Raw genomic sequence first — 21,133 nt, forward strand, 5'->3', positions numbered from 1 at the left:
GTAGCAATGCAGTAAGGACATATAATCAAAGGTTATCCTCTTGATGTTCTCCAGAAGTGGTGGAGTAATTCTTTTAAGCAGTGGACCAGGAAGTTCAGAAGGAGCAGGTCCTACATGCCTAGAGGCATGTAAGCAGAGGTGGGTTTTAGCAGGTTCTGACCAGTTCTGGAGAACCGGTAGTGGAAATTTTAAGTAGTCCAAGAACCGGTAGTAAAAATTCTGACTGGCCCCACCCCCATCTATTCTCTGCCTCCCAAGTCCCAGCTGATCAGGAGGAAATGAGGATTTTGCAGTAACTTTCCCCTGGATTGGGGAAGGAATGGAGATTTTCCCCTGCCACATCCTTTCCGCTGCCCCGCCCCTTCCCCCGCCCCTTCCCTTGCCATGCCCACTAAGCCACGCCCACTAAGCCATGTCACGCCCACCAAGCCACACCCACAGAACCGGTAGTAATTTTTTTTTTGAAACCCACCACTGCATGTAAGGCTACTGTAGTGGATGACTAGGACTTCCAGCGTCATTTTAAGATGGTTGTAGGAAGGAAGAAAGCACAATGGGAAAAGATCCTCAGGAAAACACTAAAGTCAGTGGAGTTTGCGAGCCCCTCCTCTTTCTCTGTCAGTACTTTGTTGTGCAGTGTGAAGTGTTATTTTATTCCTCTGCAAGCAAGCATCAAGACAGAGATCAAGCATGTAGCTGAGATGCCTGACAGAAGGTGGGAGGCATCATGTCAAGCCAAAGATGTAGCTGCTACTTAGATAAAAGACAACTTGGCTCTTTAAAATAACGAGAATAAGCGTAGAGTGATCACAGGGATATAGTAGGACAGAGGATTCGTTATGAGCTTTAGAAATAAACACTGTAGAAAGAGAAGAAAAGTTTCTTTCCTTGCTTCTCTGGCTTATAAGTGGTTTATTGGTATTGATCTGTGAAGAGTGGCTTTTATGACCTCGCATCATCCAGGCAATCACTCTAAGTCACCATTGAGGGTGGGGGTGGGGGTCAGATTATATTGTAGATGACTAGCATGCAAACCAACTAAAGCGCTCTAAAACAGCTTAAGTAAACCAAAAGACTCAGTAGCCCCAGAAGAAAAAACAGGCGTCATCTACAAACTACAATGTAAGGATCGTAACATCCACTCTGTAGGACATATGGGCAGAGAGGAGGACTAGCAGAATACATCCAGTCAGAAGACATGAGGAAAACTCCTTAATTGAACAACACATGGAGAGACTTCACCATAGTTGCAACTGGGAAACTGAGCATCCTAGATCATCCAAGTCCAAAAACACAAGAAAATTCCTGGAAGCCTGGTATTCAGACAAAGCTATCAATAAGCACATAGAGATAAACCTGCATACCATTCAAACTTCTGCCAACCTAGCAGTTCGAAAGCACGTAAAAAATGCAAGTAGAAAAATAAGGACCACCTTTGGTGGGAAGGTAACAGCATTCCATGCACCTTTGGCATTTAGTCATGCCAGCCACATGACCACAGAGACGTCTTCGGACAGCACTGGCTCTTCAGCTTTGAAACCTAGAGCCCCCTAGAGTCAGGAACGACTAGCACATATGTGTGAGGGGAATCTTTACCTTTACCATTCAAAAGAGACAATCAAAAACCTAAAAGACCACAATATCACCTCACCAGCAATCAAAACTAGAGAAGCAGAAATTAACACCAAGTTAACCAAGGGGGCCACGGTGGCTCATGCGGTAAGATGCTGGGCCTGTGCATCTCTGAGGTCGGCAGCTTGATTCCCATGAGTGAATAAACTGTGTAGGGACAAGAAAGCCCCCCCACCACCACCACCATTGCCTACCAGCATTCAGGCATCCCACGGGTAAAGATAACACCACCCGAAAAAATTCCTTTCACAGAGGCAGCCAGCCATGTCGGTGATCCTTGGCTAACACATGCCATACATAAAAACAAAACCACCAAGTTTAATTCTAGACCAACAATCAAACAGTAAACAATACCCCAATCAAGGAACTACTGACAAACAAACAAACAAACAGTAAACAGCCTAATCAAGGAACTACCAAGAACACTCCCACCAACACTGGCAGGACAAGCCAGTTGTTATATAAAAAGAGAGAAAACCCCATTTCCTTCTAGCACTGATGCTGTACTTAATGAAACAACCAAGCATAGAGAGTACTAAGGACCCCACAGTTCAATTACTGCATGTAGACAATATCTGAAATCTATTGGTGAATTCTTTGTGGGAGATTTAAAACTTTGGGAAGCAAGTTTTTAAACAATCTGGAACAGCCAGAGATCAAACAAGGGCCTTTTACAGATATGGAGAAGGCCATGGACGGCCGAGAAAATAGACTGTGATTATCACCTCCAATGTGAAAATAATACCCTTTTACAGATCTGAAAGGAGGGTGTGTATTTTTGGAAGTCTCAATCCAGAAATACTTCGGACTCATTTCCCACGTGTCCATCCATCACCTAGAAAACAAAGTTTTGCTAATGGTATGGAAGCACTTTGCAAGGAAATCAGGACTGATGACCTACATCATGGGGAACTGCTAACAGGACGAGTCTGAACCATTGGAGGAAGGGAGAAAAGTGTTCTGTTCCTCTTCACTATGACAATCTGATTCCCAAATATAGTTTCTGATTGTGCCAGGGCCATGCTGTTCACAATTAAAATAAAATATATTAAAAAAATGTTCTGGTCTTTTAATGAGCAATTTTCAAATGACAAAACCTCTGGATTAATCAAAGCCTCTAATTATATTTTATGCATGAAGAAAGAAAGAAAAAAAAGATTACACACAGGGGAAACCGAGGGGAAAAAAACACATTTGGCTAATTTTTGTTTCCAGTCTTGATTGATTTTTAGCATTTCTATCTTTTTATCTGTCTGTTAAAACTGACCACCGTGCTTATCTGCTTTGAAGTGAACTTCATTGAGTTAAAAAGGGCCCCTTCCTTGGCGACAGAGATGTCTGTAATCACCTTTCAATTATCTTGGCTGTGTTGCTCATCAAGTTAAGAGATTCGCACTGGAAAGGAACCTTTGCTCAGTCAGAGTGATGCTTGAGGAACTGAATTTTTTTTAATAAATTCTATTACAATCAGCATCTTCTCGATTAATGTGGGGCAGGAATTGAGCTCTCAGCCAGCTTTTGCAATTCCTGCATTTTCCAAGGTAACTTTCTTAAAGCTGCAGTGCAGTGGTGAAATCTTCCCCGGTTTGCTTCCACATGTGCATGCACAGTGCATGTCAAACACACACTGTGTGCACATGTGCAGTGTGTGCCAAATGCATGCTGCATGCATGCATGTGCGGTACATGCCGAACACGCACTGCACATGGAAAAAGGAGGCTTGGGAAGGTAAGTAGAACAGTGAGGGGGGGAACAGCTGTGCCGCGCAATTTAGATTCACTAGAAAGCAGGATTTCTTACTTTCTAGCGATTTTAAATCGTGCAGCACAGCTGATCATCGGACATACCGGTTCGGACCAACCGTTAGCTTTTTTTTTAATACCGGTTCGCCGAACTGGTAGCTTTTATCACTACCAATTCACCCGAACCGGTAGGATTTCACCTCTGCTACAGTGTATCAATTCTACTCGTGTCTGATCTGTTCTATGGCTATGGAGTCAGAACCTCAGGTCCCATCATTAACACTGGAATTGAAAGTTGTGTTTTTTTTCTCCACTGTAATACAGTATATAATTTGTTGTCTGTACCCATAAATAGCTCTTGAAAGAAAAAAAATGCTTTCTGCTTCTTCCACATCTACCTGGATACCTGTAGATGTTCTTTCTGCTCAAAGCTGTGATGAAGGATTACCCCAAACTGGGCTCTGTCTCCTGATACCTCTTTCTTCTTGATTTCTGTTTGTCAGATTCTACTCTTTCTTTTTCAACAGTTATACCATTGTTTTGAATTACCTCCATCCTGAGTATAATTATACATGGTCTTAGCCTGATTATAATTAAAGTCAGTGCAGATAGTAATTGGCCTATTCAGAAAAGCAGTTTGTTTCCTTGCTGTTTTTTCATAAAGAGAGATCCTTAACAAAACTTATAATTGTAGTCTAAGCTGTCATCTTCTCTTGAAACAATGGAACATTTTTCACCATATGGCATTCCCCAATGTTCCTTGGAATTGAATCCAGGGGGTCTCTGAAAGAGGAAAGACAAAACAGTCAAGATGGCTGCTGCAAGTTGTGTGATTAACATCTTACCCTTTTTTTTCCCTGCAAGCATCGCAAAAATTGCCAAAAGTACTGCTGGTGTGACATTGATCACGCCACATTTTTAATAAAAATAAATAATTAACATCATTATTTTTTATTTATAAATTCATTTATAAAGACAAGACTTTTTTAAAAAAAGATAATAATAAAATTTAAAAATGTATATTGTGATGCCCATTAAAAATGTATATTGTGATGGCAAGCTGGTCATGTGATTGATGAAGCATCAATCACATGACCAGCTTGCCTTTTTTGACAGAACCCTGCAAAGTGCCCTGCTTGGACTTGTCTTGAATCCTGGATCTCCAGCAAACGTAGGCAATGATCTGGGACTGAGTTTCTTCAGGCTTTCAGGCATGTTGATGCAGAGATTGCAGGAAACAGAAATGTAGGATCCTACATTTCAACAGGCAAATAATATGAAATTTCTTGATTGATAGACCCATGAGGTCTCTGCTTTGGCTAGACATGGCTTAAGACTAGAACCTCTGTTTTCCCCTGAGCTGAAACGAAGAGATTTGCAACATCCATTCTTGTGACAGGCAGACAGTAATTGGCCTCTGAGCAGACCAAGTCTGGAATTAATAATAAGATATTCCACTAACCCTGAATTCAGCAATTCACTCTGACTGCTGCATTTCAGGCTGCAGAGACGGATCTCAGGGGCTGTTAATCTAACTTTACATGGATTTGAGTATTGGTAGTCATGACATCAGTGACACTGGGGACTTTCACCCATTTGTTCCTGAATGAACAACTTAGAAATGGTTGTTTGGGCATCGAGGAAGAATTTTGTAGTTATCATGATTAACAAAAGCAATCTTTTGAGCTAGTACTTGGAATTGACAATCAGACAATGTAAATGGATTGTAAATGGATTCTCCCTGTGCCCTTTGTGTAGCCTAAAGATTGATATTAGAAAGATAAATGTATGGCACATTTTATTCAATGGATTGAGGACTTGATTGTGTTTGCCACCAATGAACAAACTGCCTATCGATGTAGATTTTGTATGGACAAATATAAAATATGGGCCTTGTTTGTACAAAATACAGTAGGTTAAAATAATAGTTACCCTGTTTCCCCGAAAAAAAAACATCCCCTGATAATAAGCCCAACTGGGCTTTTGAACGAATGTGCTAAAATAAGCCCCCCACCCGGAAAATATTTAAACGGATGTGCAGCCAGTCCCTGCCATTTCCTCTGGTTTCCTCCATGTGCCCCAAAATAATAAGAGCTCCCCAAAAACAAGGCCAAGTGCTATTTCTTATATCTTTCAAAAAGAAACACGGTATATCAGTGTATTAGATATATGTATTTGAATAATAATTGCATTAAATAATTACGTGTAGAATTGTCTATGGGGATTTTCAATAATCCAGGTCATGGTTGTCCCAAAGGTGCTTTTCAAAAGGCAACTGGACTTTCTTAGAAACTGGACTTTTCAAAAGACTTACATTTTGAAGAGCTCCTTTGAGATTTCTGTAGAATTGTAACTGTTTTGTCAGGCCAAAGAAGCAAGAATGACATGTGAAATTACTTAAGAGTAGTTTCTTTTATTGTTCCTTACCTATTGGCAGAATCTTGTCAGACTAAAGCAACTATCTGTATAACTATAGATATATTCTGTGAACTACTATGAAGTGCTAGGGAGAAACTATCTTAATCACTTCCTGCTGATCAAACTTTCCAAGTTCTGCTGCCTCTATGCCCCCTGGGAGGCAGCCCCTCCCTTCTGGGAATCCAGACTACATTCCACTACATTTTTACTGTTAATTGATATACTTTTTTTCTTTATTATACTTTATTTTTTAAAAAAATGCACTTTGCTTGTTTCTTTTTCTTTGATATTGTCTGTACTTTTCGCTTTGCACGTTGTTCTTTTTCTTTTTCTCATTATTTCAAAAACAATAAAAGAATAAATATAGAATTTTGTACCAAGGTTCTCCAGGTTCCTTAACATATCCTTGACTTTATTCAGCTCCCTTTATATACCTGTTGTAATCTAAAGTGGTTGCATGTGACTTTTCCAGATAGTGGAGCATTTCTTGCTCCACAAAATTCTAATTGAGTGCTTAGCCTAAGAATGCAAGGCTAGAAGTATCAGAAAATTGATATTCAGATTGTGGTTTTTTTTCCAGAAAACCCCAGAGAATCCTGTTTTGATCCAGGTCTGATTAAGAATGGGACTCGTGCTGGAAGTGAGCTGAAACTGGGCTCCATAATCACATATTACTGTGACAGTGGTTATGTGATTGAAGGGATATCCACTTTGACATGTGTTATGGGAGGAGATGGGAAACCTGTGTGGAACAAGCCAAGGCCTATGTGTACAGGTAAGTTGGAGGTGTTCTGAATTCAAGTAGAGCATCACTCTTCTTCTGATACAAATACTTACAAATGATAGAGAAGAACTGAACTTACAAGTGAAATTATGAGAATTGTAGAGTGGCTAGAACAACTTTCTTTTTTTAAAAAAAATATATTTTTTCCATTTCAAAAATGTTTTGTTTTCCATATGATGTCCTATCTCATTATCTAGAGCATTCCTTGAAATTCCCCACCATTTGAAATCAAATTCTGTTGAACAATCATTCATTAGGGTTTTATTGCTCCCAGTGTATAATGCAGCATAAGTTATAAAAAATGTATCAGGCACAGGTTCTGCTTAAGATGCATTCTACAGCATGCCTGCTGCTTATTGCCCATTGAATTAATAGAGTATTCTGGGCCAGCAATCTAGGGAAGAAAAAGGAGGCAATCATCAGAAACTAACCTCATTTTTCCTTTCTCTGTGTTTTAGCACCATGTGGAGGTCAGTACACAGGATCGGATGGTGTCGTCCTGTCCCCCAATTATCCTCAGAACTATACCAGTGGACAAGTGTGCCTGTATTTCATCGTTGTGCCCAAAGATTATGGTATATCCTTTATTGTTCATGCCTTCTAATCCTTTTCTGGTTGTAGTGTTGATACAAAGAGGTGAGCAGAGGTAATATGAGTCAGGAATTATTAATGGTACCCAACAGAATGATGGAAATCGTAGCTGAGAGTACAGAGCCTTTCAAGAGTCTACACCAAATTTGCCAGCTGAAAAATTATGCAGATGACTTCTCTCAATTTATCCTGCAGATGGAAAATGTCTAAAATAATTTCTCATGGGTAGGTTTATTCCTTAGAACCAGTTTAGAATAGTGGTTAAGACATCAGGATCGAAACTGGGAGACTGTGAATTATAGTCTTGCTGTAATCATGAAACCAAAAGGGACGTGATGACACAGTGGCTAAGACACTGAGTTGTCAATCGAAAGTCGACAGTTCAGTGGTTCAAATCCCTAGTGCTGCATAACAGGGTGAACTCCCATTACTTGTCCCAGCTCCTGCCAACCTAGCAGTTTGAAAGCACGTTAAAAATGCAAGTAGAAAAATAGGGACCACCTTTGGTGGGAAGGTAACAGCATTCCGTGCACCTTTGGCATTGAATCATGCCAACCACATGACCACAGAGACGTCTTCAGACAGCGCTGGCTCTTTGGCTTTGAAACGGAGATGAGCACCGCCCCCTAGAGTCGGAAACGACTAGCACATATGTGTAAGGGGAACCTTTACCTTTTTAATCATGAAATCAGCTTGGTGACTTTGGGCCAATCACTTTCTCTAAGCCCTAGGAAGGAATCAATCAAGGTTCTGAATTCATGGCTAGAAAGTGGCAGGCACTTGTTCAGGTAATTAGCAGGAAGTCAAGGTTGACTTAAAGGTAATGAGAGCCGGTTTGGTGTGGTCTTGATGGTCTGGATTAGAAGCCAGGAGATCATGGCTTCTAGTCCAACCTTAGGCACAAAGCCAGCTTGGTAATCCTGGGCTAGTTACTCTGGCAATATATTTCTGGAAAGCACCAGGAGTCAAGGCTGACTTCCATTACAGTTGTTAAGTGAATCATCCAGTCGTTGAGGGACTCCAGCTTCCCCAATTTACTTTGTTTGTCAAAAGCTGGCGATTACATGACCCCAGGACACTGCAACTGTTGTAAATACAACTGCTCAAGTTTTGATCACATGATTGTGGGAATGCTGCGATGATCATAGGTGCTTGTGGTTATAACTTTGAACCACCACTAAGTCGAGGACTATCTGCATTCCAGATTTGGCAAAGCTTGCTAAGGTTGCCAACTGAAAAGAACACCAAGGCACTGTGTGACTTCTTAAATGGATATTTACAAGCTGTAGATCACAAAAGCATCAGGTGAAAAGCAAAAACAACCAGAAAAGAATCTCAGCCTTGGGGTTTCAAGGCAGAAAGGAGCACTACAGAGATGGGTTTCAGCAGGTTCTGACCAGTTCTGGAGAACCAGTAGCAGAAATTTTGAGTAGTTCGGAGAACCGGTAAATACCACCTCTGATTGGCCCCGCCCCCATCTATTCTCTGCCTCCCGAATCCCAGCTGATCGGGAGGAAATGGGGATTTTGCAGTAACCTTCCCCTGGAGTGGGGAGGGAATGGAGATGTCACAATATCCTTCCCCTGCCACGCCCACCAAGCTATACCCACAGAACCGGTAGTAAAAAAATTTGAAACCCAACCCTGGAGCCCTAGCTATATTTTGAAATGCATGCACCTACATACTTCCAAAGCTTTTGAAGGCAGCTCTTTTTTAAAACAAAATCTGTGTGGTATTTCATTTCTCCTTCATTTTTACAGGGAAAAAATGCTGCCACCCAAATGAACTTAAATTGGAAATAATATTTTGGGAGGGCTGGGGGGAAATATAGTCTTTTTTCTTCTTAGGCACAATCCAAATTGTTGTTTCTACATAGTCTCCATTCTCTGTGGAGCATATGCTCTCAGGGTTTTTTTTTTTTAATCCTTGTTTTTTAAGCAATTACTGGTGTCTCAATTCTTAACAGAATTTTTGAGCTGGTGTCTCAATTCTTGACAAAGAGTTTTTGTCATCCTCTCTGTAAGATATTTTGCCTTTTGGATATTTCTAGGTCCAATAAGAAAAGTTTGTGCTCTGTTTCATGCAGTAGCCCAAAGGAATCTTCTTAAAGATTCCTTTAAGAAGCTCACAGTGGGAGACAACCCGGCTAGGTTCACCTCTCCTAAGGATCTAGCCCAACTTTCTGAATTCATTCAGGTGTATCAAAAAGCTAACCAAAATGGGCTACATTTATGCAGCCAGGATACAGCTGCTACATTTTTAGTTGGCCTGGTAAAACAAGTTGCATAAATTCAGAAAATAATTTATTTCTGTTGCTGCTCTCTCCTAGAAACTTGCATTAGGCATTAGGTAATTCTGAACCAATATCTGAAGTTCCAGTGACTTTAACTGGCACATGCATTTGTGCATCTTTCTTTTCTTTCTTTTATGTACACTGAGAGCATAGGCACCAAGACAAATTTCTTGTATGTCCAATCACACTTGCCCAATAAAGAATTCTATTCTATTCTGTTCTGTTCTATTCTATTCTATTCTATTCTATTCTATTCTATTCTATTCTATTCTATTCTATTCTATTCTATTCTATTCCCTTCTTGAAGCTGCTTAGACTGGTCACCATCCTCATGCCTGGCGGGGTGTGTGTGTGTGGATATTGGATCATCCCTTCCCATGCTTATGCTTTTTAGATATGTGGAGATAATTCCTGACATGTCCCAACATACCAGAGCAGGGGTCTCCAACCTTGGCAACTTTAAGACTTTAAGAGTTCTGGGAGTTGAAGTCCACAAGTCTTAAAGTTGCCAAGGTTGGAGGAGACCCCTGATCTAGAGAATACCAGATTGTGAACCCTGTTCTAGAGTAACAAGTTGCCTGAAATTAAGTCCTTCTTTATATCTTTCTTGATTTTCTTGCCAGACATTCCACTGAATGACTAAATAAGGGTGGTTTTTTTTTCTATAGACTGTGAGTTATGTCTATGCCATTAAAGAATTTTACAGCTTCAAGGAGCTTTAGTGCTTTGGCATAAAACTGCATAGAAATCAGTACCACAAATGTTTTTGATACAGGGCTGTATGTTTCCTTTCCTATGCCTTGACATTGTTTATGTTTGTTCAATATGCTACTAGTTAAAGGTCCATTAGCTTCAGTAACAGTGGAAAAATAGAGTCGCAGAACTGTCAAGAGTCATTGAAATGTCCTGGTCAATGGAGAAATCCAAATTATCCCCACCCCACCCCAAAATGGACGCTCATTTTTTGAACACATATGGACACATCTAAGTGAGGTAGAGCCCTCCACTCCAGTGGTGGGTTTCACAAATTTTTGCTACCAGTTCAGTGGGTGTAGCTGGGGGAGGGGGGAAGTGACTGAGTGGCATGGCCAACTTGATGTCACTCACACCCACTCAGTCACATGACATCCCCCCACCTAGCCACACCCACAGGAAAAGGTAGGAAATTTTTTGGAATTTCCACCTATCTACCCCTGCCCTCCCTTCACCAGTCACCCCCGTTTCCCTTCCTTTAGTGGCCCCAGCCCTAGCCCCACTTCCTCCCCCAGCACCGCCTCTTTGTTCGGGATGCTTACCTTCTGCAGCGGCTGGTCCAGAGTCTGGAAGACAAGCTGACCGGAGTTTTCGGTGGCCCCCAACCAGCCGCCGCTGCTGGAAAGCTGCTGGCAAAGAAGCCTCCCGGGCCACCGAAAAGTACTGGAGGTTGCAGAAAAACCTGCTGCTGTCGCCTCCATGTTCTTTGCGTATGCACATCCCATTGCATGGGATGCATGCACTGCAATGGGATGCGCGTGCATGAAGAACATGGGATGTGCATTCGCGAAGAACATGGCGGCGATGAATATGGTGGGTGGGGCGAGCGAGCGGTGAATGGGGGACCGGTTCAGAGGCGTGGGCAGCCAGCCATTGCTACCAGTTCGGTGACCTTGGCCAAATTTCCACCAACGCTTCGCGCGAACCGGTGTGAACCAGCTGAATACCCTCTCTGCTCCACTCCATTGCTCCCATTGCCAAATTTCTCTTACTGTTAAGAAGAATTTTTTCCCCTAGTATTCAGCAAGAATAATCCTAGATATGATAAATTTGATATCTGTTTTATTAAAAAAAAAAACTCTATTAGCATTTGAGTGTCCTTGAGTCTCTTTTTATAGAGCTAAAGTGAAATCAAAGTTTTAAAAATGAAGAGATGAAATTTGCAGTATTTTTAAAACCTGCAAAGGATCATAGGCTCAATCTTTCACAGCTTGCAAATTTTATCTTCCTATTCCCAGGTATGAAATTTATTACAATGTCGCAATTAAAATCTGGCAGGGCTATCACAGAGCAGGAAAAAAAAATCTGTCAATGCCAACCTTGGCACACTGATTACCATTTGGCCATTCTCAGTAATGAGCAATCAGTGTGTCTTTTTAAAAAAAATATTATTTTTTCCATATTATTTATGTCTTGCTTGTTACTGGTAGGAAAATCCCAAAGCAGGAATATAGCTCATTTTAAAAAGAATTGCAATTAAACATAAATAATTCAGTTTCAAATGTGTGTCCCGCCACCTCCCATTGGTTGGAAACATCAATTCCTATGACTCAAGGTCAAACATGCTGTGATTCAGAATCAAATAAAACCAGACCCAGAAAATGCACCTATACCTAAGGCAAAGGTAAAGATTCCCCTCGCACATATGTGCTAGTCGTTCCCGACTCTAAGGGGCGGTGCTCATCCCCATTTTAAAGCCAAAGAGCCAGCACTGTCCGAAGACGTCTCCATGGTCATGTGGCTGGCATGACTAAACACCAAAGGCGCACGAAGCACTGTTCCCTTCCCACCAAAGATGGTCCTTATTTTTCTACTTGCATTTTTTTTACCTGCTTTCGAACTGCTAGGTTGGCAGAAGCTGGGACAAGTAATGGGAGCTCACCCCGTTATGCGGCACTCGGGATTCGAACCGCTGAACTGCCAACCTTTCAATCAACAAGCTCAGCATCTTAGCCACTTGAGCCACCGCGTCCCTTTACCTATTAAACCTATAAACCAACAGAATGGATGAATAAGCTAGTGCACTGCTGTAGCCAAACCAATCCAAAGTGGGATGAGCTTGGATCCAAATCAAAGTTGACCTTCACATCTGTGTATTTCTAATACTTCCTGTGTTCATCCTTTCCCTCTTTGAATTGCTGAAGATTACCAACAGGGCAAGCAAAGGTAGAGCTTCAGAAATAGAACAACAGCAGATAATATCCCAAATTGGTCCATTGGCCACCACACATTGAAGTTGCCAATGTTTCAAATGGCCCTTCTTGATTAGAAGGATGAAACCTCCAGGGCTTCAAACTGCTGCTCTAATAGAATGGTTTAGAGAGTCTTCCATAATCCTACTTGATTCAGGATATAAGTGTCCCGTATCTAGTTGCAGGCGTTCAAAGATTCTGCAAAACTCTGGGTAAAAGAAACTTCTAAAAGAGTCCACCAAATTTTAAGTCAGTTTCCTCTTCTTCCCCTCACTGCTCCATCCCTCCTCATACATCCCTCTTTTCCTGATCATGTTCTGTGGGGACCAGATGTTATTAAGCATATTAGTCCATGTTGAAATGGCATTTGAAAAAGGGATTACCATATTTTTCAGAGTATAAGACGCACCTTCTTCCACCCTAAAAGGGGGTGAAAATTTAGGTGCGTCTTATACACTGAATGTAGTCCCGCCCACTCACTAGCCCCCCCCCCGTTGGCCTCTGCCTCCCAGCAATTTACCTCCTTGCAGCAAACAGCAAGAAGAAACAGCTCCTTTCAGTTTCAGCACAGCCTAATTAGCACAAGTTGATTGGATTGGCCTCCCGACTCTCAGCTGATTTGCTTTCAGCTGTTTTGCGCAGGGCTCTGCTGCTTGCTGCAAAGAGGTAATTGCTGGAGCAGATTTTTTTTCCTTGTGCTAATCAAGCTATGCTGAAAACGAAAATGAAAGTAAAGCAGGCTGTTTACTGTTTGCTGCAACGAGGCAAAATTGCTCAGAGGCAAAGCAGAGGGAGATTTCTTTTTCTTCTTTTCCTCACCAAAAAAGATAGGTGCGTCTTATACTCCAGTGCGTCTTATACTCCGAAAAATATGGTAAATTCATGTATATCCACTAATTTCAGCATTTGGCCAAATATATACAGAAAGTGAGATATCATGCAGAATAAAAGTATATCACACAGAAGAAGGCCAGGATATGTTCTGATCACAGAAAGGAGGTTTTTATAATAATCATTTTAATTCATGGAAGATAAATATTGATTGGCTCTTAGGAAAAAACTCCGTAAGAACAATTTGACAGCTGAACCAGTAACCCAGACAGCTGGTAGATTGCCTTTCAATATGCTTGGGAATTCTGGGAGCTTCAGTCCACATATCTTAAAGGTCCTGAGCTTAAGAAAAGCTGATCTATCACATGGATGCTGAACAGTAGGATGAGTGGCATATACATTTAATAAATAAAACAAATAAATGACAGGGATGCTTTAAATGGGATTCCAGAACTGGTCAGAGAGTTGGAGCAAGTGCATTAATAGCCCACTTTTTAAAAATCTTTCAGCTCCATTTTAGCTTCAGCTTTGCCAAGGGCACCAATTTGTTCTTCTAGAGAGGGATGATCAATGTGTGCACCTTCTCCTATGTTTAAATACCCCACTTTTCTTTCTTTCCCACCGACAGTGGTATTTGGCCAGTTTGCCTTCTTCCAGACAGCTCTCCATGACATCATTGAAGTACATGATGGTCCAAACCAACATTCTCGCCTCCTCAGCTCTCTCTCTGGTTCTCATACAGGTAAGAAGAGGTTCTGCCTCTTTCTTTCCTCCTGTGGGTAAAAAAAGCTTCTTAAGAGATGTCCATCAAAAACTGTAGGCACGCCTTGATTGTGGAATTGTTAAAGGATCATGCTATGTATGTTCACTCTATGCATTCCCTTCCACCCATTCCTGCTTTGATATCAGTCCTATGATGGTTAATTGAGTGTGTTTTTTGTGATTGTCTAAAGCAGAGGTCTTCAAATTTGGCAGCTTTAAGACTTGTGGACTTCAACTCCTAGAATTCTCCAGCCAGCATAGCTATGTGGCTGGAGAATTCTGGGAGTTGAAGTCCACAAGTCTTAAAGCTGCCAAGTTTGAAGACCTCTGGTCTAAAGTGTTTAGCCATGGCGATTTTCAGCTCAACCCACAGGGAAAAGGGGAGTTATTCCACCATGGTTCACATAAATTTCAGGGGAGGTGTTATTTATAAAGAAATGAAACCGAGTAAAAATAAATCTAATTTACACTTTTGAGAACTATAATTCATGTCCTGATCACCAATCTGTAGAGCTACTATAAAATGCTGTACACGGGGCTACCAGTGGATATGTTCTGGTAGTTGTAGCTGATCCTGACTGTAGCAGTGAGATTGCTCAGAAGTCAATCGGCTGTACAAATGTTCTTAACAAATAATAAATAAATAATAAACTGCATCTGATAGGTATCCCAGACTGATCTTGGCTTTGTTTAGGCAAATTTTCAAAGTTGACTGGGAAGAAGACAAATACAAGTGCCCAGGGGTGAAATCCAGCAGGTCCTGACAGTTTCCGGAGAACCAGTAGCGGAAATTTTGAGTAGTTCGGAGAACCGGCAGATACTACCTCTGGCTGGTCCCAGAATGGGGTGGGAATGGAGATTTTGCAGTATCCTTCCCCTGCCACACCCACCAAGCCACACTATGCCCACCAAGCCACGCTCACAAACCGGTAGTAAAAAAAAATTGAATTTCACCACTGCAAGTGTCCCAGGCTAATGTTGCAGGATCCAATCTGTGCCGATTGCTGAGACCAGAGATTTAGTCTTCTGAGCTTTTGGACTCATGCTGGAGCCCACCTTCAGGGAACTTTTCTCTACCAGAAAGTGTACTTTGGGCAATTCTATGCCTAGAATTTATTTGGTGCCTGGTTGTGTGTAGCTTTTTAGTTGTTGATTGGAGTGTTGATGGCCAGCTATTAAATCTTGTCTGTTGTTTCCTTGTGCTGCCAAGTCCTTGGCTCCAAGCTGGTGGTAAATCAGCACTCTATTGACTGACAAGGGGACCATTTTCCAGGCTTCAATCATTTCCCTGGATATTTTTGTACCTGTTTGACCAACAATTTTAGTAGCCGCAAAATTGAATGTATGTCCTTATTCATTGCAATGTGTGGCCAGCAATGAGTTTCAATCTTCTCGTCTGACTGCTCACTTGTGTTCTTGCAATCTGGTGGTTAGCTTCCTCCCCACTTATCCTACATAGTCACAGGGGCAATCCATGCAGAGGATCTGGTAGATTACATTAGAAGTATCTCCCACCTTCAAGCGATCTTTGCAATGCATTTGTCCTCACATGGTAGCCTCTGGACTGTGTGCGATGCCCACTTGCAGATCTCAGAACTTGTGTTCTACTGCTTCTGAAATGTTTTTGAAGTATGATAGGGAAGGATCAATGTAATAATGTCTATATGATTCTAACAATAACTTCATCAGAGGCAATGATGGGAAAAGATACAGCTTCTGTGCAATGCCTTCCCCCAAAGTCTCACCAGATATCCACTTTTTGGCCACAGGAATAGACGTTTTGATTCTCCCAGGTATTGTCCAAAACCTTTTAGTGAGTTGAGGTCATTTGCTTTCAATTTAATCTATTTCATAACTTTCATTTCAAGTTTATGTATTGCTTTTAAACTGATTTGCTTTCCTTTGTTTTTTTTTAATGTGCTATATTTTCTCACAAATCAAAATTTTTACTTTCCTGGAACTTAATTTACCTAATTTGCAGGTGTGCCATTCATAATGCAGGTAGGTGGTAATGTGGTCCTAAAGTCTAGTAAAGAGATTTCTTATTTTATAGCATTTTGCTGAAGGTTGTTCTTTCCTCCTTTCCTAGGTGAATCATTGCCTCTGGCTACCACCAACCAAATACTGATCAAGTTCAGTGCCAAAGGGCAGGCCACAGCCAAAGGTTTCCATTTTGTCTATCAAGGTAGGTGAGGAGTCTGAAAATAACTCTGCTGACTATGACAGTCAAATAAAAATAGAGCACAAGCACTCCAGAAATAACAGGAAAGACTATGGCCTAAAGTTTTCTGAATGGAGAATATGCCATACTGCAATTTACAGTGACTTTAAATGTAAACTCAGAACTCCTCTGGGCTCAGACATAAAATCTTATTGCACCGGGTTTTTTTTTCTTTTGTTCCTCACCTTCTCCTGACATTCACTTGTTTACGCAATGCATGTTATGTGAAGGAAACACTTGAATTTTGCTAATCAGATTTTGTGTCTTAGTGTATAATCAGAATTCAGGCAACGTCTGGTAGAGTTGGGATGGAAATTCAGTAGAAGAGGAATGGGATCAAAAATTCCAAATATCAGCTTGGCCAGTTTGCTGGGTATGAGAACTCAGCAGGAGAATTTGCTATTCTTAGTTTGCTATTCTTAAAAAAAATGCTGTAAGGATCCATCTATACTGCTCATTTGTAAAATTATAGCCCTTTGTAACATAAATAAGAAACTACAGAGTCCTCAAAACAAATGGAAACTATTTGAGTAGTTCTCCATTACAACATGGGGATCTTCTTTCTAGCAACCAACAGTCGGAAAAAGAATTGTGGGTACAGATCTAGGTCTGCGTTGAAATTGTTCCCTCATCACAATCTCTCTTAGAGTTGACAGTGGCCACCTCCCTTAGCATGCACTAACTTCTTGAGGTCTACATTTTGATCAGATAACAAAATAGTGACAATGCTTAGAAGGGGAACAAACCAATTTCCATCACCATATTTATTTTCAAAGACGTTGATAGCCACCAAATGATAAGCAGAGATGAAAGGAGTGTCTTACAAGGGCTAGAAGGATTAGCAAGTAATATTGAGGTCAGTAGATGTTGATACATGTATATGTCATCCAATGAAGCAGTGGTGGGTTGCTACCGATTCGCCTCGGATCGTGGGTAAGCGCGCGCCCACAAGCAAACCGGTAGCGATGGGTTTTGAAAGCCACTACTGCACTGAAGCCATTTTGTGAGTGAGCCAGCATCTTCTCCTGGCACCCATGTGGTAAGAGCACATGATCAGAATTTTAAGTAGGAAAAAGATTATACACTCCAGAGCTAGGAGAATTCTTAAAGAAAACATTCTCGCATCAAATGAAAGATGAGCCAAATTTGAAGAACAGGGTTGTGCCTTTCTTCTGGCTGTTTGATCTACCCATTACATATCACTTGTTCATATCTTCAAAACACAGACTGGATGATCGTACGTCAAAGATGCTGGAGCTGATTGTGAGAGATGGTGCCAATGGAAGGGGTGCTTGGTATGATGGACTACAGTGAAGTAGGAGGCAGTTTCCCAGGAAGGAGGGAAAACATTCCAGAAAGTGTGTGGGGAGAGCACCACAGCCTCATGGAAAGGATTCAGAGCATAAGGAAAGCCACTGCCAGGGTGTTGTGACCTAGGCTTACTGAGTCATTACAAGACACAATTAGTCCCAAACAAACCTATTTTATTGTAACAGCTGAGAATTACGTTCATTCCCAGCCGAGTCCCAGTTAGTGGCAAAACAAGTCCTTCGGAAGACATCCTTCAGGATAATCACCAAACTTTATCTTCTTTGACACCCTGCCAAAGGCCTTACTTGGCAAAGCCCCACAAAGTTCAGAAACAAACTAGAGACGCCGACTGGAAACAGAGTTAGCAATGTTGCTTTCCTGCAAAAGGCCCCAAGTGTCTTTGTTTCTCTTTTAAGCCTTATGGGAGGGACCAATCATCTCCTGGCCTTACTCCCGAGTCATCCCTTTTGCTTTAGCTGATCTTGCCTTCTGGCAGCTCTGAGCACGCGTGCACTAGAAACAGGCTCCTCCTGTTCCTCTGCCTCTCTGATGCCCGACTCTGGAGGCTCCAGAGTCCGCGCATCATACCCAGATTGCCCTGGCCCCATCTCTGCCTCCAATGCAGAGCCCTCGTCTGGGCCTTCCCCAGACTCCTCACTGTCCGACTCCACTGCTAGCTCTTCAGGTTGCTGGCAGACCACAACACTGCCTGGTTCTCCACCAAAAGCCTCTCTTGAAATGCTACTTTTAGATTCTTTGAACAAGCTTTACTTTTTCACAGATTTTCTTTGTTCCCCGGGATGTTTTTCAAAGGCTTCAATAAGGAAACTCCTAATTAAGAACACATCTAATGTGTGTGATGTTCTCCAGAGGGGGATAAGAAAAAAGGCCCTTGAGAGTTATTCTCCAGAAGGACCTTAGCGTCAGAGTTGCCCCTTGGAAGCGTGGGGGAGTTTGATTTAGGACAAAGCTTGAGCCTACCACAGAGAAACTCAGCTTGGATTCCTTTTGATGCTTTGTCTGCCTAATCAGAGATCCATTCAGTCATCACTCAGCCTGTTTTGGGGAATGTATTTTGATAGCAATTTTTAATGATTTAAGTAGACATTGAAGAAGTCAAATGAGAGTTTCCTTCTTCCCTCCTAAATGTAATTGCAAGCCCCCACCCCTACAGTTCTTGCTGATTGCGTCTCTATAAAAAAAAAATTGCAGTGCAAACAGGCGTTTCCTACTTCTTTTGCCTGACTTTCTTCAGCTCACATCAGACTCATCTCTAGTTCATCCAACTGCTCTTCAAGTCTTTACAATGCACAGGAAATGTATCACTTTGGTTTGAGCATACAGATACTCCTCGGCTTACAACCTTTCCTTTAGGTAGCATTCAAGGTTACAACAGGACTGAAAAAAGTGACTTATGATCGGTCCTCACACTGATGACCATTTCGGACCATATCCTGTGATCAAAATCCGGTCGCCTGGCAACTGGTATCTATTTAGGATGGTTGCAGTGTCTTGGGATCACATGATTGCCATCTGCGACTTTCCCCAACTAGCTCCCAACAAGCAAAGTCAATGGGAGGAAACCAGATTCACTTAATGACTGCAGGATCCACTTAACGACTGTAGAGATTTGCTTAACAGCCATGACAAAAAAAAGGCTACAAAATGACGTGTCACTCACTTAACAACTGCTTTGCTTAAGCAAGGGAAATTGTGGTCCCAAGTTTGGTTGCAGAACAAACGAAAAAAATCCCTTTGCTTTTGACTTCGGAATAAGAGAGTATCACTTGAACATGATCTCAGAAATCTCTTAAATGGACTGTATTATAGTGGAAGATAACACAGAATGCTTCAGATCCAGAAAGAACAACTGCAATTGTCTTTGATTTTCTCTGCTTTTGTCTTAGAGTCACAAATGTAATTTGTGCTGAACCCAACCTATCTTCCAGTCAACAGAAATATTGGCCAAGGGATGATTTTTGGTTTCTTTTTTGTTTGTTTCTTTTTTGTTTTTGTTTTTAAATAATTGCAGAAAAAACAATTACTACCAACCTGCCTTCCATTGAGGAATACTGCATGAGTCAAAAAGAGGGCTGTGAAAATATTTACAGACCCCTCACATCCTGGACATAAATTGTTTCAACTCCTACCCTCAAAACGACTCTATAGAGCACTGCACACCAGAACAACTAGACACCAGAACAGTTTATTCCCAAACGCCATCACTCTGCTAAACAAATAATTCCCTCAACGCTGTCAAACTATTCACTAAGGCTGCATTACTATTACTCTTCTCATCATTCCTATCACCCATCTCCTCCCACTTATGACTATATGATTGTAACCTTGTTGCTGGTATCCTTAAGATTTGATTTGATTGCTTATTTGTTCCCTATGACTTTCATTAAGTGTTGTACCTTATGATTCTTGACGAACGTATCTTTTCTTTTATGTACACCGAGAGCGTATGCACCAAGACAAATTCCTTGTGTGTCCAATCACACTTGGCCAATAAAGAATTCTATTCTATTCTATAGCAAGCAACTGAAGCTAAAAACAGGTTGTGCATCATTGTGCATCAAACAGCCAGGAACTGAGTGCAGCCAAGAAGTAACAGCAATGGCTTTCCTTGAAGACCACTTATAAACAATAAAGCAGCAGCAAAGACACACTTCTTAGGTTGTTGATTTGAAAGGGAGGGAGAAACATCTGGTAAATGCTCCAGAAGACAACATCTACACTTGGGCACATATTTGCCACTGTGTCACCTGACCACAAAGACTCTTTCATTAGATGCATCATTAGGTAACTATTGCCAGATCTGATTAATTCTGTGTTATGGCCACCTTGACCAAAGTGATACCTTTCTAAACCATCCTGTTATCTTCCTCTGGTTAATTGGGTAGCACAGAAAGACCCCAAATTACAACGCGTGAGAAGCTCACAAAATGTCTTCTTCTTGACAAGGGATCATAAATGCAACCTAACCAGTTGAGGGAAGGTAGCATAATTTTACTTGCAAGAAAATCCAAAATATTTACTAACTATAGGGAATTATATATGATGGAAGTTGCCTGGACCAGCAGTAGTTGATTCAAAATGAATCTCAATTTCCAAATCTACCTCTGATTTCTAACTTATGTCTCTCTATACTAAATAAATAAATAAATAAATAAATAAATAAATAAATAAATAAATAAATAAATAACTTGTTCAAATAATAAAGATGTACTTGACTAATCCTCTCTCTCTCTCTTTCGCTCTCTCTCTCCCTCTCTCTCTCTCTCTCCCTCCCTCTCCCTCCCTCCCTCTCTCTCCCTCCCTCCCTCTCTCTCTCTGACACTCTGACACACACACACACACACACACTGCAGCAACAGCATTAAACTAAAACCTGTTTCTGCAACCTTATTGACTACTGCAACTCTGGGTTTTTTTCTCTCTCTCTAAAAAAGTCAAATTTGGGAATCATATCACTTAAAACAGGACAAAAGGTGCTGTTTTATCCTGAACTTGGGGTAAACTTTCAAAATGGGAATTTCATTCTGAGGTCAGAATTGAAATTGAACTGAATTAAATTAAACTGAAATGCTTACATTGAAC

At 41.2% G+C, this 21,133-nt stretch overlaps 1 protein-coding gene across 2 annotated transcripts in view; it reads left to right on the top strand.

Moving 5' to 3' along the window:
• CSMD2 (CUB and Sushi multiple domains 2) overlaps positions 1–21,133 on the top strand; it is an 822,245-nt gene that overhangs the window by 652,807 nt on the left and 148,305 nt on the right. For both annotated transcript variants that reach the window (XM_034413370.3, XM_034413371.3), the window contains 4 exons: positions 6,373–6,567; positions 7,035–7,151; positions 13,865–13,978; positions 16,088–16,183. In XM_034413370.3, coding sequence (XP_034269261.2) covers positions 6,373–6,567; positions 7,035–7,151; positions 13,865–13,978; positions 16,088–16,183 — 522 coding nt within the window. The remainder of the gene's footprint in view (positions 1–6,372; positions 6,568–7,034; positions 7,152–13,864; positions 13,979–16,087; positions 16,184–21,133) is intronic.

This window comes from Pantherophis guttatus, chromosome 10 (assembly GCF_059756535.1).
Source record: "Pantherophis guttatus breed Tessera chromosome 10, ASM5975653v1, whole genome shotgun sequence".
In the NCBI taxonomy this organism is placed as follows: Eukaryota; Metazoa; Chordata; class Lepidosauria; order Squamata; family Colubridae; genus Pantherophis; species Pantherophis guttatus.